The 27,826-nt window shown below is 32.0% G+C and overlaps 3 protein-coding genes across 3 annotated transcripts; 2 read left to right on the forward strand and 1 right to left on the reverse strand.

The window, feature by feature from the left end:
* Positions 1-145: 145 nt before the first annotated feature.
* On the forward strand, positions 146-27,591 carry LOC140441993 (fas apoptotic inhibitory molecule 1). The gene is made up of 4 exons (XM_072533016.1): positions 146-200; positions 3,530-3,722; positions 4,114-4,342; positions 27,230-27,591. The coding sequence occupies exons 2-4, from the start codon at positions 3,567-3,569 to the stop codon at positions 27,427-27,429; spliced, it is 585 nt and encodes a 194-aa protein (XP_072389117.1). The 5' UTR covers positions 146-200; positions 3,530-3,566; the 3' UTR covers positions 27,430-27,591.
* Positions 7,650-9,220, reverse strand: LOC140441994 (uncharacterized). The gene is made up of 2 exons (XM_072533017.1): positions 9,052-9,220; positions 7,650-8,109 (listed from the first exon to the last, which is right to left on the reverse strand). Exons 1-2 carry the CDS (start codon positions 9,186-9,188, stop codon positions 7,737-7,739), a joined length of 510 nt encoding a protein of 169 aa, XP_072389118.1. The 5' UTR covers positions 9,189-9,220; the 3' UTR covers positions 7,650-7,736.
* Positions 15,858-19,236, forward strand: LOC140441995 (uncharacterized). Its single transcript, XM_072533018.1, has 2 exons — positions 15,858-16,029; positions 18,776-19,236. The coding sequence occupies exons 1-2, from the start codon at positions 15,896-15,898 to the stop codon at positions 19,146-19,148; spliced, it is 507 nt and encodes a 168-aa protein (XP_072389119.1). The 5' UTR covers positions 15,858-15,895; the 3' UTR covers positions 19,149-19,236.
* Positions 27,592-27,826: the final 235 nt, after the last annotated feature.

The following is a 27,826-nucleotide window of genomic DNA, read 5'->3' on the forward strand; positions in this document are numbered from 1 at the left end:
TACAATTGCATATATCGTCAACAAAAATTTATTTAGAGAAAATACACACATAAGAAGTAAATATTCTCGTTACGACACTGTATACTTTATGTCGATATTAATAAAACTCCTCGTCCTCATGCTTGTGGACAATACAAACATAGATACGAAATCAAAATCGATTTAGTTATTCTCGTAAAGTGAAATGTGAAAGATAAGAGGTAAGACAAATTTACTTTTCGGTACCTTTAAACTTGCGAAAACAAATAATAATTTTGGCTTGTAAGTATTGATTTTTTACATATTTACATTTCTTAACTTGGCTTCGTGATTTTATTTCGTTAGTCTTCAAAAATAAACAACACGAAATTTTTGGAAATCATAAAAAAGATGAATGGGACATATTCACGCAAATATACTTAAGGTTTTAGTATTCTTTTATCGAATTTTCCAGATTTTAACGATTGCAAAATATAGGTCAGGTTTATAAAACATATTTCTGGTATAATTATTGTTTTCATTTCTTATTTCAGTTCTTTAGGTGCCCTATTTATTGAAATTTTCAGGCTATTTAAGTAAGATATTATTAATTGTAGTTGAAACAATTTTTTAATAGGTTAGACTAGAGTTGTATACGACAATTCACTTTTTGAATAGATTCAAATTAATCTTTGTTAGTTGCAATGGATTGTATATTTAATTTTATTATGTTTTATTCTGTGATATTGACGATTTATCTAATTTTAGTAAATTTAAATTATTATTGTTATTAGTTTTTTTACTTTTCTAAGCTTTGTACATAAAATTGTACAATTTTCAGTGACAATAAAGCATATTTCTATTCTATTCTATTCTATACTATTAGTAAGTTTGAATCTTCTTCTTGTATGACATGGTCCTGTTTATTCTATTATCCCAGCTTTTGTGATGTTGATGCAAATCCTTTTGTATTGGATTTATATGTTTTGCCAATTTCACTTCCTGGGTCTATTTTGTCGAATTCTGCAACTCAAAAAAACCTAGACTCTCGATTCTCTAGAATTTATCCTCATTCCTTCAGTACGAATCCAGGAGGAACTGTCTGAACGTTTTAAAACAAAATAACGGGCTGCGCCAGCAAGAACCTCTCTCATGTATACTGTTCAATCTGGCTTTGAAAAAAGTAGCACGTATGTCACACACCACAATCACTGGTTCAATTTATAATAAATCAGTGCAAATTATTTCCTATGCTAATGTTATCAATATTGTTGGGAGAACGGAAAACGATGTACGAGAAGCGTATGTAGCATTAAAAGAATCAGCTACAAAAGTGGGTTAAATAATAAACATTAACCAAACGAAGTATATGAAAATAAGCACGCAACCACAAGTCCTACGTCCACTTGTTATAGAAAACGACGTCCTCGAAGCAGTGAACGAATCTGTATACCTGGGAGCGCTTATTAACACTGACAATAATACTACCGCAAAGATAAACCGCAGAATTTGTACGGCCAACATATGCTATTTTGGCTCAATCTCCTTTTTAAATCCTTAATGATATCGAAAACTTCAAAACTCTGCAAAACAATAATACGACCAGTTTTAACATATCATTTAGAGACCTGGACTTTAACAAAAAGTAATGAAAACATGTTAGGATGTTTCGAAAGAAAATTACTGTAGGCGAAACTATGCGGCGGTGAATTACAATGAAGTGTGAAGAAAGCAATACAACTTTAAACTTTATAAAATATACAAGGAACCAGATATCGCAAAACATATTAAGATACTGAGGTGGATGGGGCATGTAATGCGGATTGAACAAAATGACCCAGCTAGGAAAACGCTCCTTTATAGACAAATTTGTCACAGAAGAAGAAAAAGATCCAGAACAAGGTTCCTTAATAGCATCGATGAAGAAATATAAATATACGTGCTTTGCGGAGGAGGGTGATGGATAGGGGCGACTGGAGAGAAATTCTTGAGGAGGCTAGGACCCACGTAGAGTTGTAAAGCCAGAATGATGATGATGATCATCATTTCTTGTTTATCTCATAAGAGAGAAATTCCTCTTATGGTCCTTAACATTTTTATTTCAGTCATTATCCAGCTTTCTGCGTTCAAAATTGAACATAGGCCTTTCCTAATCTTTTCGGTTTTGTCGATTTTGAGCTTCCTGCGGCCAATTTTCAGCGATTCTTTTGACGTTGTGTATCCATCGCGCATCTCGTCGGTTATCTGCCTCTGCTTCTTCTGCTCGTGATGATAGTGCATGAAATTTGAATTTCATGTTCTAAGTATTTATATTTATGAACTAATCCTACTTATATTTTCGCTTGTTACCAGATTTGTCATGAATTGTGTCATTACAAAATTTATATTCAAACCAACTTCGTTACAGGCGGCGTTCGCGCTCAGTTTGGAGTACCAATAATCTGTACATCTTTCCTCCAACGTTCTCCTTACGCTCTTAATTTCTATCATATCGAATGTTTTACAAAGGTCTACGAAAGCCAGGACCAATGGTCGGTTGTATTCGATGGATTTTTCTATAATCCTTTTTATGCAATGGAGGTAGTCGTTAGTACCAGAGTTTTGCCTAAAATCTGCTCGTTCCCTAAGTGGGTAAAAATCTAATTTTGTTTCCAGACTATTCGTTATTATTCTTGTGAATAACCTTCCCATAAAGTTTTTCCTAAGTAATGTTTTAGATTTTGTTTCCTCTGCGTATGTTAGTACTGGCCTTACATATGCTTTATATATTTGGATTTTGCTCTCGCTCATACATTTGTTCCCCTTTATAAAATCCCTTGAGTATACCGATATTTTGGCTGCCTTGTTTACTTGTTTATTCACTTCATTTATAGTATATCTATTATCTGCTAAATATGCATTATCGTCTTGTGATTTTGGTGACCACATTGATCCAAGTCTATATGATACTCTTAACATACGTCGGTAGCAGCACATTTCAATAACTGCTTTATGGCATATTTTGTATGACTAATAAAGACCTAACATCTAAAAATGTTTATACATATATTGATACTCAAGCAGATTTGCAGAGTTGCTTTTGACATTTTCAATACGAGCTTATTTCGTAGCTATGATCACAGGTCTCTTTAATATTGCAAGCTATGTAGTATACTTTCTCCATTATTTCTAACGGTGTGTCGTTTATTGTAATTTGGGCGTAATTTGAGTGTGTTGGTGGTGTAAATCACAGAGATTAACATGCGCGTCGAAGTGGCAAGAACTGGATTTATCAAAATGTGATAAATTGTTAATAACAGAAATCTTAATTTATAACTGAGGATACGAATAACTACCTTTACTCTATATTATTGTACAGAAGTGAAACTTGAACTTTGAAGAGAAATCAAAAAAATAAGAGGAGTAAGATAATACATCCTCCTCCAGGTGATTATGTAGTGTAAAATAGAGGGAAAGGGATCAAAAGGAAGACGAAAAATCTCATGGTTAAGGACCCACCGTGAATAGGTTGGCTTGCCTTTCTTAAGTGGTGGGTAGTTAAAAACTATATGAAAATTACCTTATTTTTCAGATAAATGAACATAGAATTTCGAGGTTAAGTTGCCAAAATGTTATCCACTAGTCTGTCACTGGAAAAAGCGGATTCTATAGATAGAAGCGATCTAGTGGCGTACTGGAGTGTGCCACTATTAGATGGTGTTCATACGGTAGAGTTTGAACATGGTACAACAAGTGGAAAACGGGTCATACGAGTCGATGGAAATGTAAGTATATTTTTAATATGATTATTCAACAAAAGTTGTTAAATTTATAAAAGGTATATAATTAAAACACCCTATCCCTGGTGTTTCCCGTTCTTGCGTCGTTTGTTCTTTCTCTGAATAGAGCGTTTTCAGGTAGTCAATCCACGTATCCTTTTCTATGTGTTTTGGTTCTATTGGGTCCTTTACCTCTGTTTTTTGACCTCTTATGAAGCGCCATATTTAACTTTGCAGACCGCAAAAATCATGTTCCATTTCTTTTGAAAAATTTTATTAAACGACGAAAATAAGACTAAATGATATAGGTACAATTTTTCTTTGTCTAAGTAAAAAATTTTTAAGATTAAAGATGATTGATCCCTTTATTTGTAATTATATATTTGTATATTTATAGGAAATCGTTAGAAGAGATTGGATGTTTAAACTAGTCGGCGATGAGGAATTTTATATAGGAAAACAAGAAGCCAAATGTCTGTTAAAAGTAGATCCAATACCACACTTTGCCTTTTCTTATAGTTTGTTAGTAGATGGAAAATCTTTAGAAAAATTTACAGAAAAACAGTCCCAATCTATTAGGAGCTGGGCTGTTATCGCCGACGGAAAGAGATACAGAATAGTGTTTGGTAAGTACAAATTAATAAATAATACAGAGCAGTAAGAATTATGTAATTATCTATTAAAATGTAGTATGAACTTAAGATTAATATAAATACTTTGGACACATTAGCAGAAGAAAAGAAGGTATGAAAAAACTTCAGTTGATCACAATGCAGCAGGCAATAAATCTGCAAGAAGGCTTCTAGTATTATTACAGCACAAGAAAAAGTACAGTAAATAGAACAGCATAACGTCACTATATCCTCAAAAAATTTATATATATATATATATATATATATATATATTTATATATATATATATATATATATATATATATATATATATATATATATATATATATAAAAATGTGCACTCGTAAGTGAATGGGATATTTTCGGTCAATTTGGAGATAAAAAAAGAAAAGAGTTGTGCTACTTTATCTTTTTATTGAATACGTTTCGCCCACTGTTCAATGGGCATCATCAGTTCTTCTAAAAGAATGGTATTAGCGATACATCTAATATAAAAAACAATTAAGTAAACGATCTTACCTTTAAAAGATCTGTAGCATTAAGATAATATTATGGTGAAGACACATAAAAAATTAATTTACTAAATAAATCAGCAAAAACACAGAATGCCGGAAGATTCCCAATTTAAGTAATTTTATATTAATTTGTTTTATAATTTAACTTTTAAAAACATTGATGGATTCTAAAATCTATCAAAAAAATGTAATTGTCAATTTTGAAATGTTATATTAACAACGGCAAGGCTAGGGATCTTGACTGTCATGATCATATCATGCAAAATAAAGTATTTGAAAGTTCGAATGTCAGAACTGACAATCAGATGGTGAGATTGAAGGAAAAGTTTTGTAGATGCTAACATAAATGTTATGATATAATAAAAGAAGTTGAAGAAGAAACCAATAATTTAAAAGTAGAATACGGAAGAATCAATTTTGTAGTATTAGTGCATGGTAAATTTGGCTTAAGTTGCTGATATCAGTTCTCTTATTTAATGCATTAGGTTGTTTCAAAATATGACACATCTCCATAAACTGTCTCTTATTAAGGTTACGTTCTCTACAGAGAATTCTAACACCATCAAAATTCACAGTATGTTTGGTGTTGACTGCATGTTCTGCAAGGGTATATATTTTTGATTCTTTTCAATTTAGTGCTATTATTAACAATTTTAAACTACCACTTAATTACATTTTGGTGAGCTTTGATGTAGTATCACTTTTCACTAACCTTCCTTTTTCTAGTGTTCTCACTTCTTTAAGGAATGATTGGAACACTATCCAACCAAACTCCCCCGTTTCCTGGGACGTATTTGCAGAGCTTTTGCAATTAGTGTTTGACACTAATTTTTTGGTTTTCAATGATAAATATTACTTACAAATTTTTGGTACACCAATGGGTTCATCCATATCTCCCATCCTTGTTAACTTTGTCCTTGATGACTTGATATCTGAATGTTTGGGTCTTATAGATTTCCATATCCCTTTTGTTAAACGGTATGTTGATGACCTTTTGTTAGCCTTACCCTTTGAGAAAGTAGAGTCTACCTTATCGATTTTTAATGATTTTGATCCTCACTTACAGTTTACTTATGAACTTGAGGATCCTTCTAACAATAGTATTCCTTTCTTAGACATGCGTGTCTTTAGAAATAATGACAATACACTAACTACAAGTGGGTACAGGAAACCTATGGCTAGTAATAGGTTCCTTAACTATCATTCTTGCCATCCGTTCAAATACAAAATAAATCTTATAAAAGCACTCAGCTGTAGGCTACATAGGTTAACACATCCTGATAACAAAAGGGATTCTCTTTTGTTACTCAGAAGTATACTATCTGACAATTCTTACCCTACATCTCTCATAAATAAATACCTTTTTTCAACAAGTTTTGGGTCTTCTATTGATGATTTACCTAATGGCGATCAACAGAATGATTTCTAATAGTATTATGAACAACAATACTCTACTTTCTCCTAACATTGCAACTTCCACCACCCATTACTCTTCACTACCCTATTTCGCATATGTTACTGAAAAGCTTATTAAATTGTACAAACAGAACAATATCCCGGTTAAGATTGCTATCAATAATTCTAAGACTGTCAGGAACTTGTTTTCTAAAATTAAAACAAACACCTCTTTCCTTTTTGGAACAAGTGAATGTAGTCTATCACATACCCTGTTCTGAATGTGATGCATGTTATATTGGTCAAACTGGCCGTTCCCTTAAAGGACGCCTTACTTCACATCGTAGTGACATTAAACTTTCTAAACATACTTGTGCCCTTGCAGAACATACAATCAACACCAAACATACTGTGAATTTTGATGGTGTTAGAATTCTCTGTAGAGAACGTAACCTTAATAAGAGACAGTTTATGGAGATGTGTCATATTTTGAAACAACCTAATGCATTAAATAAGAGAATTGATATCAGCAACTTAAGCCAAATTTACCATGCACTAATACTACAAAATTGATTCTTCCGTATTCTACTTTTAAATTATTGGTTTCTTCTTCAACTTCTTTTATTATATCATAACATTTATGTTAGCATCTACAAAACTTTTCCTTCAATCTCACCATCTGATTGTCAGTTCTGACATTCGAACTTTCAAATACTTTATTTTGCATGATATGATCATGACAGTCAAGATCCCTAGCCTTGCTGTTGTTAATATAACATTTCAAAATTAACAATACAATAACAAAAGTAACAATTACATTTTTTTTGATAGATTTTAGAATCGATCAATGTTTTTAAAAGTTAAATTATAAAACAAATTAATATAAAATTACTTAAATTGGGAATCTTCCGGCATTCTGTGTTTTTGCTGATTTATTTAGTAAATTAATTTTTGATGTGTCTTCACCATAATATTATCTTAATGCTACAGATCTTTTAAAGGTAAGATCGTTTACTTAATTGTTTTTTGTATTAGATGTATCGCTAATACCATTCTTTTAGAAGAACTGATGATGCCCATTGAACAGTGGGCGAAACGTATTCAATAAAAAGATAAAGCAGCACAACTCTTTTTTTTTATCTCCAAATTGACCGAAAATATCCCATTCACTTACGAGTGCACATTTTTTTATATTAAATTAAACGGTCATATTCCTTAAAGATATATATATATATATATATATATATATATATATATATATATATATATATATATATATATATATATATATATATATATTTATACGGTGGGACTAAAGTGGGACTATAATTAATAATAAAAAGCCTCTAACAAAAGAAGCTTTGTAAGGTTATTGATAAAAATATTTGAAATATTTATAAAAATGTTTTTATTAAAAAAAATAAATAGGTGGTGAATAAAAATAAACTAATGTAAAATAAATACAGCTAATTTGTTATTTAGAACCGTCCATTTACATTTAAGAAAGCACCATATTCCGGTTTTCCTGTCCCAATAGGACCTCCGTAATGCCTTCCGTACTGTCCTGTGACATCAACATTCCAGTTCTTTCCCTGAGCTATATTGTACTTTCCACCGGCAGCCAGATCAGTACCCCAACCTGGAGTTCTGTTTGCTCCAACAAAGGCTGATGAACCACTAGGGTTATGAGTATAGTCTACACGGCCGCCAAATGTATCGGGTTTAATACCATGTGATCCCCAAGCTTTTGATGCACCGTACGAGCCGTCAAACTGGTGATTACCATTGCTGTAGATAGTTCCTTTTTGGCCAAGAGAGAAACCATTTGGGTTTGCTCCCCATGTTAGATCCCTGCAAATGGAAAATTGTTGGTAAAGAATTTTATCTTGAAATTTAATAAAGTAAAATAGATTAGAATAAGACAATTTCGAGACAGCCATTTAGAATATTTTATAGCAGAAAAGTAGAAAGACAATAGAATCTCTATATTTTTTATATACAATACCATTCTATAATATACTTTCCCTATTAACAAAATTAAATTAAAACAAGTTCTACTCTCCTTAGGGGCGGATACACGGAGGGAAAATAGGAAAATCCTCCCCCTGCAAGAAGATCAAAAATTAAAGAAAACCTATTATTTATGTCTTTTGTGTGGTTTGGGTTATCCTTTTTATGTCTCATGGTTGGTGTTTGATTGCAAGTTCTCTCCTTCCAAGTTGGAAGTTCCCCTTCCAAGGCAAATATCTATATCTGCCACTGACTTTCCTAGAGTTTTTCTCTGTAAAATAGGGCCTGTTTTTTCACAGGTTATTCACACTACTATCGCCCAAAACCTATGCTTGCTGGAAATGAGTTAAATATTATTGTCAACTGGCCTTCTCACTAGCTACAACTATCTGAGGTATTGTTTCAACAAGATGAGGTAGCCAAACAATGAGAACTGTTCTTCCTATATGAGGAGGAAAAAAAGAAACGCTAGAATAGACACTATGCGAGTGCAAAGTTTTGCTCTGCAAATATGAAATTTTAAATTAATAAAGAGGATATGGATATAAGAACAAGTGCCAAAATATTGAACACATATAATATCTAGAAGGATGTATTGGAAAACAGATGAAAAGCACCATTAGCAACAACGATAGAGAAAATTTTCTGTACTATTTACTATTAAAAAATTAGAAACCATGAACGAGAATTGAATAAACAAAGAATAACAATATATACTCGCATTCGAATAATATTGAAGTGTATAATAATAAATAAAATAGGAAATATAATCAATGCTCTTACCGTCTCTCCCTATGCAAAGGAACTAATACAAATTGTTGACCATCTTCATCTACAAAACTTTCAATTGGTAAAGCAGCAGTTGCTACAATTAAACAACTCAAACAGACAATAATTTGTTTCATTGTTGTAGTACTCATATTTCAAGAATATACTGAACTGATGTCTACTGTTTCGTCTCAGCAGTATTTATATTGATACATTGTCGCATTCGATTGTAATTCACAGTTTTCTTGGGTGTATAAAAATAAATTTGTGTTATAAACACCGTGATAAGGAAATTCATATAAAACATTAGCTGTTATATTGTGTACATTAAATATTTACTATTCGTAATCATAAATCTGCTGAGAATTACTTGTTTCTAAAAGAACACTAGTTATCAGCGTTTTAATGATTAAGAAAAAGGGTTTTTTTTAGATTTATTGCTTACATATTACTTCCATGAATAATATGTTTTAGTTTCTTTCTTTCCAGGTATCTTAAATGTGTATGGTATATGTCTTTGGTTTCCATGTTCCATAGATAGTTTATTATTTATCTTATTAAAAGCATCATAATCTTGTGAATTTCAGAATAATATTATAAACAAATTACCTCGCCACTTTTTAGTGAATTTTTTAATTTTTGATTTTTATTACCTTTTTATTAATAAAGATACAGTAATGTTGCAAATTTTTTTAAAGCTGAAACAATTAACTTTAAAACGAGGGGACGAACACACTCAGAACTTTCTACTCCTAGCGACACAACTAGCATAACTGAAGAAGCTATTCCTAGTCAACAAACAATAATACATGCCGATAAAATGCGCTATCCAACAAAAACGAAGTAATTGCAATCTCCCTTGACCTATTCTATACCGATTTCTGTGATAATAAACAAACTAAGTGCAGTATATATTGTTTTCTAAAACTCTTTTTTACATATCGATCTTTTAAAGTAATTACTAACGGCAAAACATCCATACATCACATAACCAAAAACGTTGTCCCACAAGGGTTTGTTATAAGCAGCACACTATTTCTCCTTAGTATAAACGATTTAAGTTCATTCATAAATGATCCTGTATATTGTATAATATGGGATATATAATGACGACATAATATTATTCTGTCATGGAAAGGTCACTTCTTCTTCTTCAGTGCCTTATCCTGTCCGGATGTTGGCGATCATCAAGGCTATCATGGTTTTGTTGACTGCTCTTGGTGGGAAGGTCACGTCCACCACAAACACTTTACTACAGAACACGGTAAATACGATAAATAACTGGGCCTGTGAATCCGGCCTTAACTTCTCCCCATTCTAGTCAAGTCTATTTCTGAAAACATATCTAACAGATAATAGCCAGCAAGTTAGAGTTGGTAATTCTTTCTCAGAGGCATGTTTGGTAACGTCAGGAGGACCTCACCTAGAACCACTCTTATTTGCTTGCTTTATAAATGATCTTTCTAGATATCTCAAATCTTCGTCTTGCTTAATGTTTGCAGATGATTTTAAGATGTTTAGAGTTGAAGAAAATTAATGTGATTGCCAACTTTTACAATTAGACTTAAATTTAGTATCTAATTGGTTTCAGATAAATGGAATGGATCTATAAAGATACCTATATGTTAGAAAATATAACTCTTATCCTTACTTGGTGTATTACAGAAGTATGCTTGAAACTTTTAAATTTCTAACACTAGAACAGAGACGGAGAATGCAATGTTGTTTGCATATGTTGTCGTGAATAATTTAAAATATGAAGAGTTATTCTTCATTAACAACATAAAGTTCTTTGTACCTAAAATTAACTTAAGGTTAAGTCATAGAGGGCTGTTTTGTATTTGTGAGATAGATTGCTCGCCCATAAACAGCATAATGAGGCAGTGCAATATAATACTAAAAAATAGCAACATAGATATCTTCAACACTAACACCAAAACCATTAATTCTAGCTTTCTACCTACTTCAACCACTATATCTTAGTGGGTATATCTGGCATAGATACACCGAGATATAATAGGTGTCTTTATCTACATGTGTATGTGTGTGTCTTTATATACAGTATGTTAAGTTTTAAATTAACTATACACACTATAAATGGCAACACTGCGCGCCATCGACTTTCCACGAACTTCCGTTGCCCCGTCGCCAATAATTTGTCATTATACAGTGGTTTTTTAAAGCCAATAAGAGCCTAAATTTTTAAATTATTTTTGTAAACAACATGTCAAAAGGTTCAAGTAATAAAATGGTTTTATGGTGGTAATTCTAGACAACAGTGTGTAGATTTATTTTGTTTTTTGAGATGTTATTGCCTCAAAAATTGCAGAAAATGTCAAGAAGTCAAGAAGTGTCGCCAGAAAAAGATGAGGAAAGAGAATACCGGGACACACAAATTTGTGCACCAATCGAGGTAGATTCGGCACGTTCAAGTAGAAGCGTTGCTAGAGATTAGTTAGATGTTAGCAATGTTACCGAAACGCAAGTATGGAAAAAGCACGGTTAACAGAATTTTAAATATTCGAAAACGCAGCAGCTTTATCCAGACGACTACTTTCGAAGAATGGAGTTTTGTTAAACTTTAATAACGAAGGCTAATGATGAACCCAATGCTATTAAAAACATTTTATTTAGTGATGAATCTTCTGTTTCGTTAGTAGAGAGACACAATCCTTCCATTACGAGGTATTGTGCGCGGGAACCAGCACAGAAGTGTTGTTTGCCGAAGTCAACGTCCGCAAAAAGTTAACATCTGGACTGGCATTTTAGGAGACCACATAATAGGTCCATTTTTTATTGAGGGCAAATTGAATAGTATAGTATACCTCGATTTATTGCAGAATCATGTTCTTCCCGCTATTCTTAATCTTCCTGATGTAAATGTGAAGAATGTTTGGTTCCATCAAGATGGCTGTTCAGTTCACAACGCTCGAATAATTAGGAGTGGGAGGTCCTAAAGTTTTGGGAAAAATTTCACCTGGTCTAATTGAGAAGCAAAATGCATTTAACAAAGAAGGCCATGGAATTGAAATGTTATCAGTTATTGACATTTAATAAACAAAGCAGAATATTTTGGTTTGTGCTCTGCAAAACGTCTTATAAAATTGATATTCGTCGAGGTGTTTATAATATGGTTGGGCGAATGTCGAAACGAGATATTGTTAATATTTATCGAGATCAAAACATAAGCAAATCGACAATTTATCGCACAATCAGAGAATGTGAAGAAGGGATACCATGTGTTAACTTGCGTAAAGTGACCGACCGCGGATTTTGAACCATATAAGAGAGGCAAGACTGATTGAAGCAGCTAAGAACAAAATTGGGGTCTCACAGCGAAAACTGGCCAGAAGATTTCATGTTGGAAAGACTACAGTATACAGGACCCTATCGAGTAACAATATTATCTACCGGAAAAGAAGGAAAGCTCCAAAATACACAGAGGATCAATTAGAGAGAATTCCGAGATGTTGCCGCGCGTTAAGGCGAGTGCATTTCGTCAACAAGTTGATCGTGATGGACGATGAAAAATATTTTACTTTGTCCAACTCTGAGATGAAGGGTAACGATGGGTTTTACACGAACGATTACGAAAATGTACCCGATGAAATAAAATTCAAAAGTAAGAAAAAATTTGAGGACAAAATTTTAGTATGGTGTGCAATTTCTGAGGCTGGCTTTATCTCACAAAAAATTAGAGAAATTGACGCCGAGGTCGTCCAAAGGATGATGCAACGTGTCAGGGGAATTATTAGGCAAATCGAAAATAATGGTCCCTTGTCTGTCATTTGAATTTTGATTTATAATAAGGATAGTTAAGTTAAATTGTTGAATAATTTAATAAAAATATAAGATTATTGCGGTCAGCGTTATATGCTTTTGAAAATTTTCCCAAAACTTTAGGACCATACGTTACTTAAACAATACTTTGCCGAATTGAGTTATCAGTGGAACAGGCGATAATAAGTGGCCTGCGCGATCTCTAGATCTTTCACCCATGTACTTCTTTTTTTGGGGACATTTAAAAAGCATCATCTACGATCCTCCTCAGTCTAGAGCCCAAAATTTGCATGAATTAAAAAACCGAATAAGAGAAGTCTCCAGTTCTATTACAGCAGAAACTCTTACATCTGTTCGCAGAAGTTTTTATAACAGATTGGAATACTGTTCAGCCGTAGGAGGTCAAATATTTGAATCATTTTTGTAGGGCATACAGAAATATTTCTTATTTTATTAGGAATTATTTTTTATTTTCAATAATAGTATATTTTTTGCTTTATGATTTTATTTTTAATTCAACCACAAAAAATTGTTCACATTATTAAAAACCGATACAAATGCACCGCTTTGTAATGGTCATTGTATTTTTATTGTGTTTATGTTATAAGAAATGAACCGGGTAGACATAAGTAAAACAAAAATCGACGGTCGGAGATGCATATCCCTTGCGTTGTTATGTGTTACTAAATGGTTTTCGTTTTCTCGTTTTCTGTTTAGGAGTCTAAGGTGTCGAAGGGGATCGGGGAATTACAATTACCTTATACGAGGCAATGTTGCCGATTTTAGCGCGTTATGTAATTTGCAATATCTAAGCCAAAGCTTAACGTACTGTATATTTCTATATCTGTGCATGTAAAATTCATACTTGTAATTACATTTTTTTCTGTAAAATGTGTTTGTTGTGAAATAAATAAATAAAAACAAATAAATAAAGTATTCAATGTAAAAGTATTAAAAATACTAGTCTAGACACATATTTCGAAACAAAAACTACACATAAAAATAAATTTGTCTCTATTTTCTATTTTCTCGTGAATTTAACTAATATAATTTGTAACATATTAAGGCAGTGATTCGCTTGTTTTATTAAGTCATTTATCTCTCGTGCTTATTAATTTAGTAGCAGTTTTTCTCAATCGAAGAAAAAATATTTCAACTCATCTTATGTGTATATACAAAATGTGAGGAACAACTAACAAGAACACAATTCGGATTCGTGATGCTCTGGGAACACGGGAGGCCCTTTTTGCTGTACAGGTGCTATTTCAGAGATGCAGGGATGTAAATTGTGACATATACGTATGCTTTATAGATTACCAGAAGGCATTTGACAGAGTAAAATATGACAAATTAATGACTCTAATGCAAGAAATTGGAATTGACAACAAAGATCTTTATCAGAAAATCAGAATTATCAGAAACATTTACTACAATGAAACGGCCAAAATCAAAATAGAAGACCAGTTAACTGATAAAATTGCAATAGAACGTGGAGTACGACAGGGCTGTATTTTGTCTCCATTGTTGTTCAATATTTATTCTGAATGGGTATTTAAGGAAGCTTTAGACGGTTGTGCGAAAGGAATACTAATAAACGGTGAATGGTTGAATAACATTAGATATGCAGATGACACTATAGTTTCTGCCGATAATCTGAATGACTTACAGATATTAACAAATCGCATAACAGAAGTCAGCAACAGATACGGACTAGCTCTTAACCTAAAGAAAACCAAATTTATGACAATAAGTAAAAAACCAATACTAAACGCTCAACTTACAATCAACCAACAGAATATCGAAAGAGTCGAGCAATATACATATCTAGGCACCAATTTAAATAGCCAATGGGACCACTCAACAGAAATTAAACAGCGAATAATAAAAGCAAAAGCAGCATTCGTTAGAATGAGAACCATTTTCAACACTCGAGACATATCATTAAAAACAAAATGCCGTCTATTGAACTGCTACATATTCACAGTTCTGCTCTACGGAATGGAATCATGGACACTGACTGTTGCATCTATGAATCGGCTCGAAGCTTTCGAAATGTGGTGTTATAGGCGCATTTTACGTATATCCTGGGTTGACAGAGTTACTAATGTGGAGGTCCTGCGTAGAATGGGGAAAGAATGTGAAATTCTCATGACCGTCAAAACTAAAAAGTTGGAATATCTAGGACATGTAATGAGAAATCAAGAACGTTACGGCCTTCTCCAGCTGATTCTCCAAGGGAAAGTAAATGGTAAGAGAGGACCGGGAAGAAGACGCATTTCCTGGCTTCAAAATTTACGAAAGTGGTGTAACACGACTACCACTGAACTGTTCCGCGCTGCAATAAACAAAGTAAAGATAGCCGTGATGATCGCCAACATCCGGAACGGATAGGCACTTTAAGAAGAAGATCTTATGTGTGTGAGATTAGAACAAGGATCCGCACACTGATCTTATGATGATTCCGCTTTCAGTTTCATTGGAATACTTCTAACAATACACCACTCGCTTTTCTCTACTTCAGTGGTTCCCAAAATGTAGGTCGCTACCCCCTAAGGGTGGCGTTAAAGAGCTGCAGGGGTCACAAAATGATTTTCAAAAGAAAATAAACTTTTTTTTTTTTGGTTATTTATTTCATAGCCTAAATTAACACACACCGGATAAAAATAAAACGGCCTAATTAGCATAACGTTGTTGTCGTTTATTAGGAACTAAACAATTACAAAAATGTATATTTTAGATAACTGAATACACAGAACGTTAAATATATTACTCGTTCAAGGTCATCTTCTCCAAAATAGCCCTAAAAGAAACCTTTTCCTTAATCATTAAAACGCTGATAACTAGTGTTCTTTTATGCTATTAAAAACAAGCAATTCCCAACAGATTTAAGATTACGAATAGTAAATATTTAGTATACGCGAAATAAAAGCTAATATTATATATGAATTCCCTTATCTCGGTGTTTATAATACAAATTTATTTTTATACACCCAAGAAAACTGTGAATTACACAACAGTGGATCAATATAAATACTGTTAAGACGAAACAGTAGGCATCAGTTCATTATTTTCCTGAAATATGATTACTATAACAATGAAACAAGTTGTCACTTTGTGTTGTTTTATTGTAGCAACTGCTGCTTTACCAATTGAAAGTTTTGTAGATGAAGATGGTCAACAATTTGTTTTACTTCCTTTGCAGAGGGAGAGACGGTAAGAAAATTATAAAATATGAATAATGTACCAAACTATTGTTGTTATAGTTATATTTTTCCGTTATTCTCTTTCCCTTTTATTTTTATTTAATGACGGTCTTTTTTGTTTAATTGTGTAAAACAATTAGATCAATACTTTCATAAGATTCGTATATAAGTATATTATTTGCATATATATAGGTATGCATATAGGTTCACATGTCTCGTTGGCCTATGGCTTATTGTTATACTTATGATGTCCTTGCAATTTCACAACAAACATTTTTCTAACTCTACTTAAGCCATTTCATTTCTGTTTGATACTCAATCTCTTTAAATCACTCTCCGTCTCCGTTTAGTTTTTTAACTTATTCTCGTTTGGCCTGTTCTTTGCTTTCCACCTATCAAACTACTTGTAAGATTTTTTGGTAACCTTCCTCTGGCATACTTTGCATATCCTCTAGGCACTGTAATCTCTGAAATTATATTACGTTTATTATGGTAGGTTTTTTTAGCCTATTTTAGGCTATAAGCATAGATTTCAAGCCATTATTGTCCTTAGACATTTTTACATTGTTGCTGTATTTTCGTATTATCACAAATCCATATATTTTTTCGTGCTTTCTCCGGTTTACTGTTTGTTCTATATATTTCCTACTTCTCCAGTATTGCTATTATCATTAACATTTAGCACATTAAAATTTTGGTTTTACAATTAGTTGTGGGGCTTGGCGTCTTCTACAAATTTCTCCATTCTTTCCGGGGATTTGCTTATGGTGTTCCATTCTCTAACTTCCATATTCTTAAGGTCCGCCAATATCTGGTTTTCTTATCTCGTCTTCGGTCTTCCTCGTGGTCTGCCTGATACAGGTCTCCATTTGGTGATTTTCTAGATAACTGCTTCTGGGTTTCTTCTTACTAGATGTGCCATCTATCTGCTGTGCCTTGATAAATCCACGATGTCTTCTCCTTTTAAAAGTTTTCTTACTTCGTAGTTTATCAGTTACTTCGTAGTCCATGATTTTTCTTTCTCGAATCTGTATTTATCTTTCTGCGTCAGGCACATTACTTGGCACCATATGTGATTACTGGTCTAATTGCTGCTGAGTAAATTTTCAGTTTAGTATTCTGAGTAAACTCCTTACCTTTGAGGAAGTTGTTGTTTTCCATTCTTCGGGTATTCTTTCTTCTTTTCAAATCCTTATTATTAGGTCGAATCTTTTTAATTGCAGTTCTTCTAAGCCTTGTTTTATTAGCTCGTTTGGGATTGCGTCTAGGCCTACTGTTTACTCTTGCTTTATATTTCTTATGACATGTAAAAAAATCCTCATATTTCGATTTCCTTTTTATAATCAATCTTTGTAAGGTCTCTCTCATATTTTGGCATCAATCTTAACTGTTGGTATTTTCTTGTGCTTTGCATTTTTCTTGCTATTTACTTCCGACTCTTCTATAAATTCATCAATCCATCTCTTTTTTATTTATACAGGATTTGACTTTCTTTCTCCTCCTATACCCTTCCAAGTATTCTTCTCTACCTGTCTTAAGCCATTTCTTACGTTCTAGATTTTTTTCACTGTTTGCTGTTCCTAGTGCTGCTATATTATCAGCAAGTGCAACATCTTACACAGTTTTACAGCTTTAATAATTGTTCTGCCTATTTCCAAATGTTTTGCGGCTGTTGTAAGTCCTGGTTGATTAATTACATAAAAGTTTTGCAAGTCTACAAATAGAACCATCGTAAGATTTCCATATTGGTAACTCTCAGCTCATGTTTCTTGTAGCATAAATCTTCTTATGTTAACGTTGTGGATGTTCCTCCTCCATCTGAACCCATATTGACATTTTCTTATTATATTTTAGATCTCTAGATAGTTTTTATAAAACATCATTATTGATATGTTTTAAATATTCTAAAATTGTTCTTTTGCTCTTTCACGTTCTTGCATTTTAGAAAATTATATCAAATTTACATCTTCCCGGGAAAATGTTTAAATTTCCTATAATGTTTCGTTTCTGAAATAATAATCTTTGTTTAGTTGCAGGTTTAAATATATTCTTTTAATAGCATTTTATCATTAGTAGCCCTATATTCTTGTTGTTGTGATTTATGAGCTATTCAAAATATATTTTTAATCTTTCAAAATTTCATTTTGATTTAAGATCTATTATCCATTTTTATTTATTTATTTTTTTTTTATACAAGTATTTTCGATTTTTAGTTCTTTGGTATAAATATCTAATAGCTATCATTATTTCTTTTTCTTCTTCCGAACTTATTCCGTTTAGAGAGCAGTCGCATGGTATGTGTTCTGTCATATCTTTTTTACTTTCGCATATAGAAAAAACAGATTGCACAAGTTAGCTATCTTTTGATCCATCTTATTAGCGGCCTCAAGTAGCTAGTAAGAAGATGAAATGGGAGTAATATCTGTTTTACTCATTTTCAGAAAGTATCTTTAAGTTTTAGAAAGAAGTGGTAGAGGGCCTGTCAGTAACCGGGCTTTACTCTCCTAGAGGAATACCCTAGGGAAATATCAATTCTAAGCTTAATGTAGATACTATATTACAGAATAGTATAGTATTGAAAAAATATAGACCACCCATAAACAGTTTTCTTTCTGCTAATCTTCTGTAAAATATCTCGTCATCTTCTAAACGGCTGATAAAACGTAACATTTAAAATATGGTTCCATTATTCAAATCTAATTCGACTTTATTGAATTCCAGTGTAGAAATATTTACTATTAATTTTCCGCTTACAGGGATCTCACATGGGGAGCAAACTCAAATGGTTTTTCTCTTGGCCAAAAAGGTACTATCTACAGCAATAGTAATCACCAATTTGACGGCTCTTATGGTGCATCAAAAGCTTGGGGATCACATGGTATTAAACCCGATACATTTGGCGGCCGTGTAGACTACACTCATAACCCAAGTGGTTCATCAGCCTTTGTTGGGGCAAACAGAACTCCAGGTTGGGGTACTGATCTGGCTGCCGGTGGAAAGTACAATATAGCTCAGGGAAAGAACTGGAATGTTGATGTCACAGGACAGTACGGAAGGCATTACGGAGGTCCTATTGGGACAGGAAAACCGGAATATGGTGCTTTCTTAAATGTAAACGGACGGTTCTAAACAACAAATTAACTGTATTATTTTACGCAAATTGATTTTTATTGTCTTTCTATTTATTTCTTTTTTAATAAAAACATTTTTATAAATATTTCAAATATTTTTATTATTCACCTTAAAAAGGTGCCGGATTGTAAATCTCTACACATATATTTATTGAAAATTAATCGCAATATCAATGTTTTTACGGGATAAGTATGTTAACCTCATCCCCTACTAAATCTGGTATGCCGTCTATCTGTTAAATATCATCCATTTCACGTAAAAATCTAATACAGGTTTTGAAGAGTCTAAAATGTTTATGACGTATAACTGACTTTTTTTCAGAGGTACAACTGATTTTGCTTTGTTTTTTTTTAACAATCATAAAAAGTAAAACATTTGTTTGCTTATGTTTCTTATATATTTTAGAGAAAATCAGTTCAAATTAAAGTTGTAAATATTAAAAATTGATTTAATTTATGTGTTTTTAAGTTAAAATATATAACCAATTGAATCTTCAAAAGACATCTAAGTCCAGGACGCTGCCTGACTGACCTTAGTGCAGTATTCGTTCTTCGTACTCCCGGCGATAGTTCCCGAGGTACTTTAAAATACCCTCCGGTCGCCGAGTCTACGCCGTACGCCTACCTGCTAAACCAGACCATCCTCTGTCATCCAGCGATCCGGAAGTGGAATGGCCGCTGTAAGGCAGGCATCACTTCCGAAGCACTACCTTCATTCATTTACAGACTGTCAGCAAAGAGACTCCCTGTCTCGTTCCAGGTAGCGCGTGGAAGATACTCATCGCTCCTAGTACGGCCCAGATGGGCATTTTCTCCTTCCCCACAGTCTGACTCACACAGTTAAACTCACACAGTCTAACTCATATAGTCTGACTCACTTTTCTACCTTTAACTCCAACTTCTTATCCTCTTACCTTTGCTGTTGGTCCAGCTGTCTATCTTTCTCTTATTTTTTCTTGATCACTGCATGGATATAGTTGGGTACACTTGTCCAACCTACTTTATTTTCAATCATTCTCTCAATCATTGCTCTTACTGTAACAAAATTTACACCAGTCTCTCTTTCCATTCTGTTCATTTTTACTACCCATCTGTTGCACTCTAACATTGTATATGTCACAGTGTCCGAGTTCTAGAGGGCTAGGCCCTTAAACACCCGTCTCCTGTGAGCACCTGCATTAGGAAATAATCCAGTCGCCTGTGATCACAGTCCACCCAATATCTTCCTCTAAAACATCCTCCGTGTTGTTCCATTCTTCTTGCCATCTTTTAATTGGCCTTTCCCTTTCCTGTCTCTTCTCGGCCATAGTAAGATTTGGGTCTCTTATCTCATAGAGCTCTTTTCTTTCCACTGCCAAAACATTCAATGGAGCACATCTACTGATGGTCGACAAGGCTGCCGTAGACACAGTCTTGTAGGCTCATGCCACTCGCAACATACTTGTTCTGTCCACTCGTGTCATGAGCCTCCTATATGCCGTTATCTCTATTTCTCCGGTCCAGACTGGTGCCGCATAGAGGACGATAGGCTGCATAACACCTTGTAAGGCACTCCTCCTTTCAGATTTGGCCCCCCCCCAATGTTAGGTATCACCCTTCCTAATGCAGCCGCACTATTCGTAGCCATCCGGGGCACCTCTCGCACGTGCTCCCCCCATTTTCTATTCTGGTGCAATGTCACTCTTAGGTACTTTGCGTGTTTCTTGGATGTTAGACATGCCCCCGCACATTGTAGTTTCACACTTTGCCTTTTCCTTTTCCCCCCTTCGGTTTTCTCTGCCGCATCTGCGTCATCCATTTCTTTACGACGAATCCGGTATTTGAGATCTGGCTTATCCCGAGCCACTACCAGTACAGCGAGAACATCCGCGAATGCGTACCCTCTCCGTATTCACAGTTCATAAACCCGTCACATGCCAGGTTCCATTGCGTCGGGCCCAAAACAGATCCCTGGGGGACACTGGCCGCCACGTCGACGATCGTGCCCTTCTCCACCATAATCCTTCTGTCGAACAGATACTCCGCCACCACATTCATCAGGTAACCAGGACATTCTCTCTCCTCCATTGCCTTCATTATCTCGTTCCACTGCAGTGTATTGAATGCATTCCTAACATCGAACAACAGCAGAGTCGTGTAGTGCTTCGAGTACACTTACGATTGCATCAATCGTGCTTTTCCCTTTACAAAAACCAAGTTGCTTCCGAGATAAACCACCTGACCTCTCAATCATGTCGTCTATGTGTACTAGCTTTTTAAAATACCTACATTAAACAAATTTCAACATTTTATCAAAATTGTTATTAAAAAACCGTTTGAAAAAAGCTTATAAGCATTGATAATCTATAAAAATATAATATATAAAAACTTTGATATTTTTTGTCACTCCGACTCTGTAAGTAAGTCGACTCACTGAAAATATAGTTAAAAAAATGTATGATTGACTTTATTGATGGTATATACCGGTAAAATAATAAGAACTGTGCTAAAATGTATTTTAAGACAATTTATTCAGAGTGTGAAAACTTCTTAAACTTAAAAAATAAGTCGTTTCATATTTTAATTAAATAAACCTATTTGGAGTACTAATTTATAATTAATATACCTTAATTTATAAATATACATATTTATTATCAAATTTAACTTTTTTGTGGAAAAAAATAATTTATTTATTTATTTTTCCTGGATGTGAAAGTAGACCAGTTTTTCTTTTTCATTCTAAAAACAAAAACGAAGCTCGGAAATTTCTCCCCTCTACGTTAACGTAGCGGTATTTTATATTCTTCTAGCCTTCTATTTTTATATGCCATCTATAAATTGAATCATAAAATCTAGATCTTCACTTATAATCTATCCAATTTTCAGGCCTCAATGTTAATAAACAATGGTAATATGTTTTTAAGAGAAAAAGCTCTCTTGGTCCCCATTACTCATAGGAAGTTCTTTTTTCGGTCTTTTTTAGTCATTTCAAATTGTTTTATTACATGATATTATGCAGAAACAAAGTTATTAACATTTAATAAATACTGCAAATTCACTTTTCACGGATTTGTCATAAGCTACCCCTCATAATATATATCTTTTAGAACTTTCAAATAGCCGTATAAAATTTTTATGAATCCGATGATTTTTCCACAGATAGACTCAATTAGTTAAACCTGAATAAGTGATAATGTATACCTTACTGTTTGCGTTTTAATTGTAACATTTAAAGATTTTGCACGTTGGCTGTCATTCGCTTTACCGGAAGATGAGTTTATTAAATAACTTCCTTAAATATAATAACACGACTATTAGTCTTACATTAAAGTAATTTGTTTTCTTAAAACATTTCCGTTTCGTAGTCAAGTAACATTTTACTAACAGAACATTTAAGTTGTTAAATATTACAGTTGCAGAAAACACGCTCGGTTTACAAATAATGTCTTGCTTCAGTTATTTTACTTTTTATGATATTTTGTGTTCAGTTTAAGGTAAGCGAAAAAAATTACAAGAAACTAGGTACATGTTTATACCTCAATTTAAAGTTCAATGAACTTTGGGGCCAAGATAACAAACGTTTGTCCCGTAGAGAAAAATAATTTAAGAAAAAAGTATATGTTGAAATATTATCAAATTACTAAAGATCCTCAGCTGTTTCGACGTAAAAGAAAATCAACAAGAAACGAATTGGATCTTTAGAAGTGTATTTAAATCACCGCATTTTTAGTACGGTTGATGTAAAATAGTAATTTATTTAATAAGCGCTAATTTTCACGATCGAAAAGATTGTAGTTAGTTAGTTAGTAAGGAAAGCCGTTAGGCAACTCCACGAATGATAAAAGATTGTAGTAGTACAACCTAAAAAGTTATAGAACTTAAAAGAAAAGTGGTTATATGGGATTAAGCCACAATTAATTGTAATTAAAAGTTGACGTTTCGATTTCAACTCAGGAAATCGTTTTCCAAATTATTTAAAACGTTTTTTTTAATAACGGATTGATTACGGCTGTCGCCGCTTCTCCGCCCCAATTTTCATCTTTTTCTGTCATATGCAGTTGCCTCTTCTGTCTCTTGTCGCCATTGCTTCATCAATATCGTTGCGTCAACTTCTCCGTGGTCGTCCTCTCTTTCTTCTTTCAAAACACTTATCAACTTTGTTTTTGATTCTAATATTTTTATATTTAATGGTGTCTTTTATAAACAAATTTTTGGTAGTCCTATGATATCTAGTCTTTCACCCATTCTAAGTAGCTATGTCATGGATGATGTTATCAGTGATTGTATTAACAATTGTACTTTTTTCATTCCTTTTGTTAAAAGATATGTAGATGATTTAGTTTTGGCCCTAAACACAAAATTCATGAAACAGTCAACATTTTCAACAATCATAATCAACATATACAATTTACAGTTGAGGAAGAGGTAGATAATTCTCTACCATTCCTTGACATGAGAATTGTAAGAGGTACAGACAATATGTTGAAAACCAGATGGTTCAGAAAACCCATATGTAGTAATAGATTTATAAGCTATTACTCTCATCATCCAAATAAGATGAAAATGAACCTTATAACAGGATTAAAAGAACGTGTTTTAAAACTTTCTCATCCAGATTATCTACGTGAAGATCTTCAATTGTTAAAAAATATTTTAATTGAAAACTCTTATCATCCATATATGCTACATAGGATGCTTTTTTCTAATATTGTTAATATAAATAACTTAACACCATTTTTTGCATATCTAACAATCGGAACATCTATTATCATTCACTAACTTTTATACCATCATTAACACCTAAATGAATACAAACACTAAAGGTTATTGACAATATAAAAATAGCAACAAAGAACATCAAAAATATTTCATCTTTATATTCCAAAACTAAATATCCTATAGACAAATTTGAAAAAACGAATGTAGTATACAGCATTAGTTGTACTCAGTGTGAATCTGACTATGTTGGTGAAACCGGAAGAAATCTTTCAAATCGCATTATTTCTCACAAAAGTGATTGCAGTATTAAAAAACCATCTTGTGCTTTGGCAGAGCATGTAATCGATAAAGACCATATTATGGATTTTGATAACATTAAAATTTTATGTAGTGAAAGTAATAAATTCAAAAGGACTTTTTTGGAAATGGTTTGTATTAGCAAAAGTGATAATAGTTTAAACAAAAGATCAGAAATTCAAAACCTAAGCAAAATTTATAATTATATTATTTCTTTATAATTTATATATAAAACTTGAAAAATATCACATTTTTATTTAATTTTCCATATATCTGTTACATTTTTTCAGACATCTATCAATGGTGAATAAATCTTCTTCTTTTTTGTTACTAAACAAAAAAGAATTTTTAAACGAAATTTTATTTTTGACAATATAATTGTCAAAGGTAAACATTTTAAGTTGGTATTTATGACATTGAGGCTTATTTGTAATTGGTTGCTACTTTAAACTATTTATAAATTCAATTTTTTTTTTTTTTGTTAAGAAAATGTTTTCAAAATTATTAAAATTTCAGGGAAGAATTTATTAGATAAGGGCATTTTAGTATTAATTCTTTTTGACATGTATTTGCAGCAATTTTTATTAACGAAACTAATTTTATTTGGTGAGTTAACAAAAAATGTTTTTCTTTATAGTTCAACTTTGTAAGATATTTTGTCTTTTTTAGCAGCTCTTGATAAGAATTGTAAACACAATTGAAAGCTCGAGATATTAAATAGTTAACCAATATCCCCTTTTATTGACTCCAACCCATCAAAAACATTTATATATATATATATATATATATATATATATATATATATATATATATATATATATATATATATATATATATATTGTTATGATGTATTGTTTGTTTGAATGATGAGCAATGAGTATTTTTAATAATATAGGGTTTTTATCGCGGTTCTCAAAGAATTAGTTTGTAAGTACTTTTTTAAATTATCTTTATTATAACTATTATGAAACACACATATATATATATATATATATATATATATATATATATATATATATATATATATATATATATATATATATATATATCTAACCTAGCCAATGTAAATTTAAAATAAACTATCTTTAAATTGATATTCTTATAAAACTAATTAAATTCTATAGACAATGTAAAATTTAAACAAACTATCTTCAAAATTGAAACTGTTATGACACTAACTAAATTATATTAACAAAATTTTGTACCTTTCTTTCACTGAATGCCTAAATTAACTGTTTTCCACTATATAGATTCTAATCACCACTGAATGTCTTCGTACTTCGGTTATCCTTGTTTTTGTGAAATTACTTTTTCCAATTATCAGCTTCTACAAATTTAAGATATATTTTTTTTCACCAGCATTTATAAACCACTAAGCAAACCAGCAAAACAGCATTTATATTTATTCTTCTTTTCAATATACCAATATCCAATTATTATAAGTTGATTTATACTAATCTCCAATCATTTATTTGTGTATAATTATAAATGTGCATAATTTTTAATCTTCATTTAACTCACTATATTAAACAATTGGACTATTTGTAACTGATTGACTGTCTTGAAAATTCTGAACAATTGACTTCACTAACTAAATGAGTCTATCTTCTACTAACTTTCATAATAAACTGGCCATCTTGAATCCAAATCACGGGTATTTATATCTTTTCGGATGTTCCAGAACCATCTGGTAAGAAATCATGTTCTATTTAGTTCTATTTCTTCTATATGGATGTTCTCGAAAAAAGTATCTGTTCGATCCACCGACATAATCATTATTCCAGAATGTTCCAACATAAACAAAGGTCAAATTCTGCATTCTGGAGAATTCGTTAATGTTCTATTGATAATTTTGTTGACATTTAGGCTTTTCAGATCAGAATAAACACTTAAATCAGTAAATATATATAAATTAAACATTTTAAACTAACATTATTATTATAACCCCACTTTATATTCCTAATTATTTAAAATGTCACTTGGAGAGTAAGTATATCTGTCTGTCACTCACATATGTATAGTTGGTTGCCTATGCACATGGCTCACTTAAATATATTTACAACATTAAAATACAACTTTTTACAATTATTATATGCTAATTTCTTAAAAATGCCCTCACATAAATATATTTTTATTAAATTCTCTAGTATATAACTTCTTAAAATAACCAAATACTTGTTATATCTAAAATTATCTAGTATATAACTTATAAATTAATTTTTTTAAACAATATCATTTCAATATATATATATATATATATATATATATATATATATATATATATATATATATATATATATATATATATATATACTCGCGATCATAAATTTTTGGAATCTTTTTGCCTTTGGTGCAGTAATAACCTTTTTTTTAGGCTAACGTATTTTTTATTTGTCATCAATGTTTGTTTTGAAAGAAAAAAAGCGGTTTTTTTATTGTTTTTATTGAAAAAGCAGAAATCAAACCAAATTGTTGATAAAACAGACATACGAAAAAAATGGAAAATACAGAACATAACATGACAATTTTGTAGAAACTAGGATCTCTTTTCAATTATGTTAGAATATATTGTAGCCATACTAGTAATAAGAGATTTTTTTTTGTTTCAGTCCATTAAGAAATTTATATTCCAAATGTAAACTCCATGATTAAGTTCATTTTATTTATATGTATCCAAGTTATCAATAAAAGGTGATAATAGTCTGTTTTTTTGTATTAATTGGACTACCTTTCTTGCAGTGACGCAAAAAATATATAAATGCATAGTTGCATGTGAAATTGAAAAAAGTCAATAACGCATCATTGATGTATCAAAGATGCGTTATTTTTGTATCCCTATTTTTATACCAAAAACTAAACCGGTCAAGAAATAACAGATATTTGTGGCAAAATGGTTACCTAATGCCATTCCCTCCTTCTAAATACACACAGAGGAAATAACAAACATTTTTTATATATATGTACGTTGAGAAATAACTGAATCACTACCTAATGCGGTATCTTTTCTGATACAAGATGTTATTTAGCAAGTGTAGTTTGTTAGAGAAGCATAGTATAAAGGTCTAACAGTTTACTTTGTTTCAGAAAAGCAAACATTAAATATTTACGTCAATGGTGAGCAGGTAGAGGCCGAGAGTAACTTCGTGACCAATGGAACAGAAATGAGTTTTATAATGGGTAATACACCTGCGACAATAAGGGCTGAGACGACTCAGAAGAAAGAAGGCGTTGTGCATCAGCTTTTTGTCGATGGAAAATGCATTGAAGAAGACATTATATTTTAGAGCCAAGAAATATTTTAGAACCAATCAATTTTATAATATATTTTGTACACATACGCTTTTTAATTAGTATAAAACGAATTATTTTAGTATTGTATAGTGGTATATCCCGGTTTTTATTACACTCTTATTATTTTCAAAAAATAAAATGCTGTTATATGTTAAGTTTATTTTCTTTTTATAAATACATCGATTGTATCAAAAAAGTTTAACACTTTGATAGAATTGCCATAGTAGTGACTATTATTTTTTATACAAAAGCAGAAAGTTGGAAGTTAGTACTTTTAAAGGTATTAGGTACTACATAGGAGTATATCTAATAACTGATCATTACTTATTCTAATTGATCAAGGATAACATGACATTATTAGCAGATTTTTCTTCCTTTTAATGGTTTTTA

This window comes from Diabrotica undecimpunctata, chromosome 5 (assembly GCF_040954645.1).
Source record: "Diabrotica undecimpunctata isolate CICGRU chromosome 5, icDiaUnde3, whole genome shotgun sequence".
NCBI lineage: Eukaryota > Metazoa > Arthropoda > Insecta > Coleoptera > Chrysomelidae > Diabrotica > Diabrotica undecimpunctata.

What these genes read in the sequence shown, in the direction of transcription:
- LOC140441994 (XM_072533017.1), bottom strand. Translation starts at nt 9,188, where the DNA reads ATGAGTACTACAACAATGAAACAAATTATTGTCTGTTTGAGTTGTTTA. An exon ending in CCTTTGCATAGGGAGAGACG is followed by an intron (nt 8,110 to 9,051) that starts GTAAGAGCATTG and finishes TTCCATTTGCAG; the next exon opens with GGATCTAACATGGGGAGCAA.
- LOC140441993 (XM_072533016.1), top strand. Translation starts at nt 3,567, where the DNA reads ATGTTATCCACTAGTCTGTCACTGGAAAAAGCGGATTCTATAGATAGA. An exon ending in TCATACGAGTCGATGGAAAT is followed by an intron (nt 3,723 to 4,113) that starts GTAAGTATATTT and finishes GTATATTTATAG; the next exon opens with GAAATCGTTAGAAGAGATTG. An exon ending in GAGATACAGAATAGTGTTTG is followed by an intron (nt 4,343 to 27,229) that starts GTAAGTACAAAT and finishes ACTTTGTTTCAG; the next exon opens with AAAAGCAAACATTAAATATT.
- LOC140441995 (XM_072533018.1), top strand. Translation starts at nt 15,896, where the DNA reads ATGATTACTATAACAATGAAACAAGTTGTCACTTTGTGTTGTTTTATT. An exon ending in CCTTTGCAGAGGGAGAGACG is followed by an intron (nt 16,030 to 18,775) that starts GTAAGAAAATTA and finishes TTCCGCTTACAG; the next exon opens with GGATCTCACATGGGGAGCAA.